General features: G+C 33.1%; 1 protein-coding gene across 1 annotated transcript; it reads left to right on the top strand.

Moving 5' to 3' along the window:
* The first annotated feature begins 3,856 nt into the window (after positions 1-3,856).
* LOC145946764 (uncharacterized) lies at positions 3,857-9,173 on the top strand. Its single transcript, XM_083056517.1, has 3 exons — positions 3,857-5,030; positions 5,310-6,792; positions 7,001-9,173. Exons 1-3 carry the CDS (start codon positions 3,857-3,859, stop codon positions 9,171-9,173), a joined length of 4,830 nt encoding a protein of 1,609 aa, XP_082912643.1.
* The last annotated feature ends 3,564 nt before the right edge of the window (positions 9,174-12,737 follow it).

Below are 12,737 nucleotides of genomic sequence, written 5' to 3'. Positions count from 1 at the left end.
CCGCTGACCCTATGCGACGCAACCTTATTTTATGTATATCAAGTTAAAAAATTTGTACGCTGGTGTCTGTTTGGTACCAAATGATTCTGTAATCAATGTACTATTAAAATGTATAATCGATGAATTTTTGGCTCGTCTTTAAATATTCGTAATCGATACTTTTTTACCGCTGACCCCATTCGATGCAACTTTATTTTATGTATGGTATCAAAAGATTCTGTAATCAATGTACTATTAAAATGTATAATCGATGAATTTTTGGCTCGTCTTAAAATATTAGAAATCGATACTTTTTTACCGCTGACCCTATGCGACGCAACCTTATTTTATGTATATCAAGTTAAATAATTTGTACGCTGGTGTCTGTTTGGTACCAAATGATTGTGTAATCAATGTACTATTAAAATGTATAATCGATGAATTTTTGGCTCGTCTTAAAATATTAGAAATCGATACTTTTTTACCGCTGACTCCATTCGACGCAACTTTATTTTATGTATATCAAGTTAAAAAATGTGTACGCTGGTGTCTGCATGCTATCAAAAGATTCTGTAATCAATGTACTATTAAAATGTATAATCGATGAATTTTTGGCTCGTCTTTAAATATTTGAAATCGATACTTTTTTACCGCTGACCCCATTCGACGCAACTTTATTTTATGTATATCAAGTTAAAAAATTTGTACGCTGGTGTCTGCATGGTATCAAAAGATTCTGTAATCAATGTACTATTAAAATGTATAATCGATGAATTTTTGGCTCGTCTTAAAATATTAGAAATCGATACTTTTTTACCGCTGACCCTATGCGACGCAACCTTATTTTATGTATATCAAGTTAAAAAATTTGTACGCTGGTGTCTGCATGGTATCAAAAGATTCTGTAATCAATGTACTATTAAAATGTATAATCGATGAATTTTTGGCTCGTCTTAAAATATTAGAAATCGATACTTTTTTACCGCTGACCCTATGCGACGCAACCTTATTTTATGTATATCAAGTTAAAAAATTTGTACGCTGGTGTCTGTTTGATACCAAATGGTTCTGTAATCAATGTACTATTAAAATGTATAATCGATGAAATTTTGGCTCGTCTTAAAATATTAGAAATCGATACTTTTTTACCGCTGACCCCATTCGACGCAACTTTATTTTATGTATATCAAGTTAAAAAATTTGTACGCTGGTGTCTGTTTGGCACCAAATGGTTCTGTAATCAATGTACTATTAAAATGTATAATCGATGAAATTTTGGCTCGTCTTAAAATATTAGAAATCGATACTTTTTTACTGCTGACCCCATTCGACGCAACTTTATTTTATGTATATCAAGTTAAAAAATTTGTACGTTGGTGTCTGTTTGGTACCAAATGGTTCTGTAATCAATGTACTATTAAAATGTATAATCGATGAAATTTTGGCTCGTCTTAAAATATTAGAAATCCATACTTTTTTACCGCTGACCCTATGCGACGCAACCTTATTTTATGTATATCAAGTTAAAAAATTTGTACGCTGGTGTCTGTTTGGTACCAAATGATTCTGTAATCAATGTACTATTAAAATGTATAATCGATGAATTTTTGGCTCGTCTTAAAATATTAGAAATCGATACTTTTTTACCGCTGACCCCATTCGACGCAACTTTATTTTATGTATAGCAAGTTAAAAAATTTGTACGCTGGTGTCTGTTTGGTACCAAATGGTTCTGTAATCAATGTACTATTAAAATGTTTAATCGATGAAATTTTGGCTCGTCTTAAAATATTGGAAATCCATACTTTTTTACCGCTGACCCTATGCGACGCAACCTTATTTTATGTATATCAAGTTAAAAAATTTGTACGCTGGTGTCTGTTTGGTACCAAATGATTCTGTAATCAATGTACTATTAAAATGTATAATCGATGAATTTTTGGCTCGTCTTTAAATATTTGTAATCGATACTTTTTTACCGCTGACCCCATTCGACGCAACTTTATTTTATGTATATCAAGTTAAAAAATTTGTACGCTGGTGTCTGCATGGTATCAAAAGATTCTGTAATCAATGTACTATTAAAATGTATAATCGATGAATTTTTGGCTCGTCTTAAAATATTAGAAATCGATACTTGTTTACCGCTGACCCTATGCGACGCAACCTTATTTTATGTATATCAAGTTAAAAAATTTGTACGCTGGTATCTGTTTGGTACCAAATGATTCTGTAATCAATGTACTATTAAAATGTATAATCGATGAATTTTTGGCTCGTCTTAAAATATTAGAAATCGATACTTTTTTACCGCTGACCCCATTCGACGCAACTTTATTTTATGTATATCAAGTTAAAAAATTTGTACGCTGGTGTCTGTTTGGTACCAAATGGTTCTGTAATCAATGTACTATTAAAATGTATAATCGATGAAATTTTGGCTCGTCTTAAAATATTAGAAATCGATACTTTTTTACCGCTGACCCTATGCGACGCAACCTTATTTTATGTATATCAAATTAAAAAATTTGTACGCTGGTGTCTGTTTGGTACCAAATGATTCTGTAATCAATGTACTATTAAAATGTATAATCGATGAATTTTTGGCTCGTCTTTAAATATTTGTAATCGATACTTTTTTACCGCTGACCCTATGCGACGCAACCTTATTTTATGTATATCAAGTTAAAAAATTTGTACGCTGGTGTCTGTTTGGTACCAAATGATTCTGTAATCAATGTACTATTAAAAGGTATAATCGATGAATTTTTGGCTCGTCTTAAAATATTAGAAATCGATACTTTTTTACCGCTGACCCTATGCGACGCAACCTTATTTTATGTATATCAAGTTGTATAGGAAAGTCTATTCGAATCTTTCATAGAGTGCCGTGAGAAAAGAAAAAGATCTGGTTGCTATGCAGCTGTTTATCGTGGTTCGTTTTATGTTTGAATCGACACGATGCGCATCGTACGGAAATATCAAGATCATCAGAGATACATCGAAATATATTTGGTTAATTACATATATCTGGTTAGGAAGGTCGACTTTGTCCAATTGGGGACATCATGTAAGTACATATCATGATAGTCGATACCTTCCATCAAGCCAATTATTTGAGGCTAGCCATAAGGTGATCATCCAAATTCTATCTTTGCCTTATGGTGATTAATATATCTTTGCCTTATGGTGATTTTATCTTTATCAAACAAATTCTATCTTTGCCTTATGGTGATTAATATATCTTTGCCTTATGGTGATTTTATCTTTATCAAACAAATTCTATCTTTGCCTTATGGTGATTAATATATCTTTGCCTTATGGTGATTTATATCTTTATCAAATTAATTCTATCTTTGCCTTATGGTGATTTATATTTTTATCAATCTAATCTTATCAAAGCTAATTAATATTTTCTCTGCCTTAAAAGGTGATAACTGAAAACTATAAAACTCTTATTCATATTTTGCCTTACGGTGATATTATCCATAATCATTTTTATCTTGCCTTACGGTGATATCATTTAATTCATATTTTAATTATATTTCCTAATTTCTTTAGAGACGCAGAAATTCTTTACAGATATATATATATATATATATATATTTCCTGGTTCCTGTTTTGAATCCTATAAATATTCTGGTTCCTGTTTCTAAGATGAAGACAACTCCTATATAACCTGTACTACATTCAGTCCTGTACATAATATGAAATAACGTCGTAAAACAAGGAAGGATTATACATAGCAAGAATATAGAAAGAATTAATATTAATCTTGGAATAAGAGTTAAGAAGTTACGTTCGGTACGTACAAAAATTACATTTTATTGTTATCGAACATTTTTTGGTCCTTCGAGCCGGATCCAAGCTTTTCAAGATGTCTAATATAGAAGCAAAGATCGCTTTACAAAAAAGTCGATTTAATCTAATACAAGATGCAGCGGATTTTGATATCGTAGAAATTTCACGTTTAAATCGTCAATTAATTAATACACGTTTGGATTTACTTGATCAGAATTGGTCTAAATTTCAAGTAGAACATGAAAATTTATATCTTGAGATACTTTCTGAGAATAATGATCAATCATATATTAAAGAACACGTGTATGAACGTTGTCAAGCGTTTTATGTATATTCTCGTGCTAAATTACTTACATATCGAGATGATTTAGAAACGGTAGATCGGCAATCTCGACCTACTCATTCGGAACATGTAGCATCATCTACCTCACAATTACCTCGTAGTGCATTGCCTCGTATTAAATTACCAAGCTTTTCAGGAGATTATCAATCATGGAGATCATTCCATGATTTATTTGTTTCTTTAATTCACGATAATGAAGATTTATCAAACGTTGAGAAGATGCATTATTTGAAGACATGTGTAACTGGTGAAGCGGCTCGGTTAATGTATAATTTGCCTATTTCTGATGAAAATTTTACTGTTGCATGGGATATATTAGTTTCAAGATATGAGAATAAACGATTTTTGATTACTACTCAATTGGATAGAATTACAAATTTAAAGCCGCTTAAAACAAAATGCGCTCAAGGTCTCAGAACTCTTTTGACAACCATATCAGAAGTTATTGGTGCTTTACGTGCTTTGAACTGTGAAGTAGATCATTGGGATCCATTATTATTACATCAGCTCGTAAGAATACTTGATCCTGAAACTCGAGAAGCATGGGAGGTTAAACTTGGTTCAACCTCTTCATATCCGACTTACTTACAATTTGAAGAATTTCTTATTGGGAGGACACGAGCTTTAGAGAATCTTAATTTACATAATAATACTTTTTCTTCTGGATCACATAAGGATAAGGATCATTCCTCTTTTGGAAAGTCTCGTACAAAAATAGCTGCTCATGTAGCTACATCATCTAATCAAAATTCTTTTACTAATTCTTTCATTTGCCCGCTATGTGGATCTTCACATTTTTTAACAAAGTGCGATCAATATCATTCGAAAACTCAGCAACAACGAAGGGATATTATTATGAAGCATCGACGATGTTTTAATTGTCTTGGCCCACATGTAGCAAGCAAATGTAATTCTTTAAAAAGATGTCTCAAATGTGGAAAGAAGCATCATACTTCAATTCATGACATCAACGTGTCTTCATCAAAACATTTTGGTGAAAAATCATCTAAGATAGATAATGCTCAATCTACTCAATCTAAAGAAAATCCTCAGTCACAACCTTCAATAGAATGACAAAACAAATTATGTGCTCATCAATCTGGACAAGCAAATTCTTTACCAAAATTTACGTTATTAGCTACGAGTAGAGCCATATTACATAAAAATAAAGATGTAAATTTTGCAGTACGTTTATTAATAGATCAAGGATCAGAATTATCTTTTATTTCAGAAAATTTAGTAAATCATGCACAACTAAAACGCAGTTCAGCTTCAATACCACTTCTTGGAGTCGGTGGTACATATTCCGGTCACACTAAAGGAAGTGTTACAATAAAATTACAGTCCATCTATGATCCAACTTATAATTGTACAATCGAAGCCTACGTGTTACCTCGTCTAACAACTAAATTACCGCCTTTTAACGCGTCTTGTCATACTTGGTCTCATATTGCTGGACTTCAACTTGCAGATCCTGATTTTTTTTGTTCTGGTCATATTCATATCATTTTAGGTTCAGATAATTATGGCTCGGTAATTCTGCCAGGATTAATACGAGGGGATTTGTCAACGCCTATTGCTCAGCAAACTATTTTCGGATGGGTTCTTTCAGGACCAATATCAGAAAATGATTTATCTAATTCAGCAAGAACGTATCATTGTACTTTGGATCATGATTTACAAGATCTTATTGCTAGATTTTGGAATCAAGAGGAACTACCTACTACAACGGAATCTAAATTAAGTGAGGAAGAAGAAGAGTGTGAACGACATTTTTTGTCTACTCATACAAGAGATGCTACTGGAAGATATGTTGTACGTCTTCCTCTAAAATCAAATCCTTCACTTCTGGGTGATTCAAAACAAAAGGCACTATGTTGTCTCAATAGATTATTTCAACGATTTACTTTAAATCCCAAGTTTCAAGAACTCTATGTTGATTTCATAGAAGAATACAAAACATTGGGTCATATGATGTTAGCTGATATTTCCGGAAATAATAATTCTCCTATACACTATTTACCACACCATGGAGTTCTTCGAGAAAGCAGTCGTACCACAAAATTAAGAGTTGTTTTTAATGGGTCTAGCCGTACAAACAGTGGTTATTCTCTTAATGATCTGCTTCACGCAGGCGCAAAACTTCAGACAGATATTTCAGATATTCTTATATGGATTCGTACACATCGATTTCTTTTTTCTACAGATATAGTTAAAATGTTTCGACAAATTGCTCTTAATCCTGACGATTGGGATTTACAAAGGATATTGTGGCGAGGTTCTGAAAATCAACTGGTAGCTTTTAGACTCACAACTGTAACTTATGGACTTGTCTGTGCTCCGTTTCTTGCATTACGAGCATTACAACAATTAGTAACCGACGAAGGTCATCATTTTCCTAAAGCTGTTATTCCTTTGACAAAGGGAAGATATGTTGATGATATCTTTGGAGGAGCGGATTCAATTTCGGAAGTTAAAGAGATTGTCAATCAACTTATTCAATTATGTGCAGCAGGTGGATTTCCTTTACAAAAATGGAGTAGTAATTGTAGAGAGATTCTGCCAATGTCGATGTCGGGTGAAGAATGTGAAGAATCGTCATCTGCTGTGGAAATTGAATCTACACTTTGCAAGATATTAGGTCTTATTTGGAGACCCGACTCGGACACGTTTCTTTTTTCAGCTTTACCAACATCTACTACAAAATATACTAAAAGAATAATTTCTTCTGAAATCGCAAAATTATATGATCCATTAGGACTTATCGCACCTATTCTCATAACAGCCAAAATCTTTCTTCAAGAACTCTGGTTAAGAAAGATTGAATGGGATGAACCTCTTTCTCAAGACATGCAATATCGTTGGGAGAATTTTTAGAAAACAACTTCAGCATCTAGATCAATTAGCAATTCCTAGATGGTTTGGTTATGTTCATTCCAGTACTTCTGTTGAAATTCATGGATTTTCAGATGCATCAGAATTAGCCATGGCAGCTGTGATTTATATAAGAATTTCCAGTAACGATGGTAAAATATCTACTCAACTGATTTGTTCCAAGACAAAGGTTGCACCAATTAAACGGCTTACGATTCCACGTCTTGATCTTGTTGCGGCTTTGTTATTAGCGCGATTAACTGTACATACTTTAAAAGCACTAGCACTTTCTGACGTATCGGTGTTTTGTTGGTCTGATTCATCTGTAACTCTTTCTTGGATTTCGGCTCATCCAACCAAATGGAAAGATTTTGTTCGTAATCGTGTATCTACTATACAAGAATTATTACCTTATGGATCTTGGCATTTTGTTCCTGGGAAAGAAAATCCTGCGGATTGTGCATCTCGTGGTTTAAGGCCAGATCAATTAATTAAATTTGATCTATGGTGGAAAGGACCAAATTGGCTTTCTGAGTCTCCATCATCTTGGCCTTCTTTCAAGTGTAAAGAGTTACCGGAAACTGGTTTGGAAGAACGATCCAGACAAGTCATGATTGCTGTCACCCATCAACCTTTATACTGGGAATTGTTGGATAAGTACTCTTCACTCATGAAATTATTACGAATTACTTCTATTTGTCGCAGATTTATTCGTTGTCTCCGTAGAGAATCACAATCAACACTGATTAAACATCCCATAACACCCATGGAAATCGAGAAGAGTCGTAATTTTTGGGTACGAATTGTACAACAAGCATGGTTTTCGAACGAGATTCGTATAATTTCTAATAGAGAACATTTGCCTAAATCCAACCCTTTGATTCGCCTTACACCTTTTATAGACCATGAAGGATTACTTCGTGTTGGAGGTCGTCTCCATAATGCACAGATAGAGTCTGACACAAAACATCCACTTATTATACCAAGAAGATCTTCGTTAAGTACTTTGATTATTGATGATGCTCACAAAAGGACGCTACATGGAGGTACTCAAGTTACTCTCGGTTTTTTACGAAGTTCATATTGGATTATCGGTGGAAGAGCACCTGTACGTTCTTACATCCTAAGATGTGGAAGGTGTGCACGGTATCGCGGAATTCGAGCGAAACAGCTCATGGGTCAATTACCATCATCACGTGTGACTCCAGCAAGACCTTTTTATAACACAGGTTTAGATTATGCTGGTCCCGTGATAATGAAGACTTGGAGAGGGCGAGCGGCAAAAACTTATAAAGGCTATTTAGCTATATTTGTTTGTCTCACAACATCAGCAATACATATAGAAGTAGTTACGGATTATACCACTGAAGCATTTATAGCTGCCTATAAACGATTTACTGGTAGAAGAGGTATATGTGCTACGCTACAAAGTGATTGTGGAACAAACTTTGTTGGAGCTGATGCAACTTTAAGACGTTTTTTCAAGTCATCTTCTAATGAATTACGTGACCTTGCCTATCTTCTCGTTAAAGATAACACTGAATGGAAATTCAATCCTCCATCAACCCCTCATTTTGGAGGAAAGTGGGAAGCAGCTGTAAAATCTATTAAATTTCATTTACAACGAATTTTAAAGGATACTATATTAACGTATGAAGAAATGACAACGATAACTGTACAAATAGAAGCAGTGTTAAATTCAAGGCCATTATGTCCTTTATCAGATGATGCATCTGACTATTCACCCCTGACTCCAGGACATTTTCTTATTGGAGAAGCACCAACTACATTACCGGAACCGAGTCTATTAACTGAAAAAACATCTTTGCTTTCACGCTGGCAATTACTTAAACAGAAAGTAGATCACTTTTGGTCAAGATGGTCTATAGAGTGTTTACAAAGGTATCAAGCCATTTCTAAATGGTATCACCCTTCGAATGAAATAAAGGATGGATCCTTAGTATTAATTACGGATGAGCGTTACCCGCCAGGAAAGTGGCCCCTCGCAAGAGTCATACATTTACATCCAGGACCAGACGGTTTAACCAGAGTTGTTACAGTGAAAACTGCAAACTCTATTTACAAGAGACCTATAACAAAATTATGTATTATCCCAACTGATCCTGAAATTCATTCAACAAATCTATTGTTGAATGCGGGCGGAGAAAATGTATAGGAAAGTCTATTCGAATCTTTCATAGAGTGCCGTGAGAAAAGAAAAAGATCTGGTTGCTATGCAGCTGTTTATCGTGGTTCGTTTTATGTTTGAATCGACACGATGCGCATCGTACGGAAATATCAAGATCATCAGAGATACATCGAAATATATTTGGTTAATTACATATATCTGGTTAGGAAGGTCGACTTTGTCCAATTGGGGACATCATGTAAGTACATATCATGATAGTCGATACCTTCCATCAAGCCAATTATTTGAGGCTAGCCATAAGGTGATCATCCAAATTCTATCTTTGCCTTATGGTGATTAATATATCTTTGCCTTATGGTGATTTTATCTTTATCAAACAAATTCTATCTTTGCCTTATGGTGATTAATATATCTTTGCCTTATGGTGATTTTATCTTTATCAAACAAATTCTATCTTTGCCTTATGGTGATTAATATATCTTTGCCTTATGGTGATTTATATCTTTATCAAATTAATTCTATCTTTGCCTTATGGTGATTTATATTTTTATCAATCTAATCTTATCAAAGCTAATTAATATTTTCTCTGCCTTAAAAGGTGATAACTGAAAACTATAAAACTCTTATTCATATTTTGCCTTACGGTGATATTATCCATAATCATTTTTATCTTGCCTTACGGTGATATCATTTAATTCATATTTTAATTATATTTCCTAATTTCTTTAGAGACGCAGAAATTCTTTACAGATATATATATATATATATATATATTTCCTGGTTCCTGTTTTGAATCCTATAAATATTCTGGTTCCTGTTTCTAAGATGAAGACAACTCCTATATAACCTGTACTACATTCAGTCCTGTACATAATATGAAATAACGTCGTAAAACAAGGAAGGATTATACATAGCAAGAATATAGAAAGAATTAATATTAATCTTGGAATAAGAGTTAAGAAGTTACGTTCGGTACGTACAAAAATTACATTTTATTGTTATCGAACACAAGTTAAAAAATTTGTACGCTGGTGTCTGTTTGGTACCAAATGATTCTGTAATCAATGTACTATTAAAATGTATAATCGATGAATTTTTGGCTCGTCTTAAAATATTAGAAATCGATACTTTTTTACCGCTGACTCTATGCGACGCAACCTTATTTTATGTATATCAAGTTAAAAAATTTGTACGCTGGTGTCTGTTTGGTACCAAATGGTTCTGTAATCAATGTACTATTAAAATGTATAATCGATGAATTTTTGGCTCGTCTTAAAATATTAGAAATCGATACTTTTTTACCGCTGACCCTATGCGACGCATCCTTAATTTATGTATAGCAAATGAAAAAGTTTGTATGCTGTTGTCTGCTTGGTACCAAAAGATTCTGTAATCAATGTACTATTAAAATGTATAATCGATGAATTTTTGGCTCGTCTTAAAATATTAGAAATCGATACTATTTTACCGCTGACCCTATGCGACGCAACCTTATTTTATGTATATCAAGTTAAAAAATTTGTACGCTGGTGTCTGTTTGGTACCAAATGATTCTGTAATGAATGTACTATTAAAATGTATAATCGATGAATTTTTGGCTCGTCTTAAAATATTAGAAATCGATACTTTTTTACCGCTGACCCCATTCGACGCAACTTTATTTTATGTATATCAAGTTAAAAAATTTGTACGTTGGTGTCTGTTTGGTACCAAATGGTTCTGTAATCAATGTACTATTAAAATGTATAATCGATGAAATTTTGGCTCGTCTTAAAATATTAGAAATCCATACTTTTTTACCGCTGACCCTATGCGACGCAACCTTATTTTATGTATATCAAGTTAAAAAATTTGTACGCTGGTGTCTGTTTGGTACCAAATGATTCTGTAATCAATGTACTATTAAAATGTATAATCGATGAATTTTTGGCTCGTCTTAAAATATTAGAAATCGATACTTTTTTACCGCTGACCCCATTCGACGCAACTTTATTTTATGTATAGCAAGTTAAAAAATTTGTACGCTGGTGTCTGTTTGGTACCAAATGGTTCTGTAATCAATGTACTATTAAAATGTATAATCGATGAAATTTTGGCTCGTCTTGAAATATTGGAAATCCATACTTTTTTACCGCTGACCCTGTGCGACGCAACCTTATTTTATGTATATCAAGTTAAAAAATTTGTACGCTGGTGTCTGTTTGGTACCAAATGATTCTGTAATCAATGTACTATTAAAATGTATAATCGATGAATTTTTGGCTCGTCTTTAAATATTTGTAATCGATACTTTTTTACCGCTGACCCTATGCGACGCAACCTTATTTTATGTATATCAAGTTAAAAAATTTGTACGCTGGTGTCTGGTACCAAATGATTCTGTAATCAATGTACTATTAAAATGTATAATCGATGAATTTTTGGCTCGTCTTTAAATATTTGTAATCGATACTTTTTTACCGCTGACCCTATGCGACGCAACCTTATTTTATGTATATCAAGTTAAAAAATTTGTACGCTGGTGTCTGTTTGGTACCAAATGATTCTGTAATCAATGTACTATTAAAATGTATAATCGATGAATTTTTGGCTCGTCTTAAAATATTAGAAATCGATAATTTTTTACCGCTGACCCTATGCGACACAACCTTATTTTATGTATATCAAGTTAAAAAATTTGTACGCTGGTGTCTGTTTGGTACCAAATGATTCTGTAATCAATGTACTATTAAAATGTATAATCGATGAATTTTTGGCTCGTCTTAAAATATTAGAAATCGATACTTTTTTACCGCTGACCCTATGCGACGCAACCTTATTTTATGTATATCAAGTTAAAAAATTTGTACGCTGGTGTCTGTTTGGTACCAAATGATTCTGTAATCAATGTACTATTAAAATGTATAATCGATGAATTTTTGGCTCGTCTTAAAATATTAGAAATCGATACTTTTTTACCGCTGACCCCATTCGACGCAACTTTATTTTATGTATATCAAGTTAAAAAATTTGTACGCTGGTGTCTGTTTGGTACCAAATGGTTCTGTAATCAATGTACTATTAAAATGTATAATCGATGAAATTTTGGCTCGTCTTGAAATATTGGAAATCCATACTTTTTTACCGCTGACCCTGTGCGACGCAACCTTATTTTATGTATATCAAGTTAAAAAATTTGTACGCTGGTGTCTGTTTGGTACCAAATGATTCTGTAATCAATGTACTATTAAAATGTATAATCGATGAATTTTTGGCTCGTCTTTAAATATTTGTAATCGATACTTTTTTACCGCTGACCCTATGCGACGCAACCTTATTTTATGTATATCAAGTTAAAAAATTTGTACGCTGGTGTCTGGTACCAAATGATTCTGTAATCAATGTACTATTAAAATGTATAATCGATGAATTTTTGGCTCGTCTTTAAATATTTGTAATCGATACTTTTTTACCGCTGACCCTATGCGACGCAACCTTATTTTATGTATATCAAGTTAAAAAATTTGTACGCTGGTGTCTGTTTGGTACCAAATGATTCTGTAATCAATGTACTATTAAAATGTATAATCGATGAATTTTTGGCTCGTCTTA

The sequence above is a fragment of the Prenolepis imparis genome, unplaced genomic scaffold, assembly GCF_030444845.1.
Source record: "Prenolepis imparis isolate NDT839.2.m4 unplaced genomic scaffold, iyPreImpa1.0 SCAF_20, whole genome shotgun sequence".
NCBI classification, from domain to species: Eukaryota; Metazoa; Arthropoda; class Insecta; order Hymenoptera; family Formicidae; genus Prenolepis; species Prenolepis imparis.
This window is presented reverse-complemented; position numbering and strand designations above follow the sequence as displayed.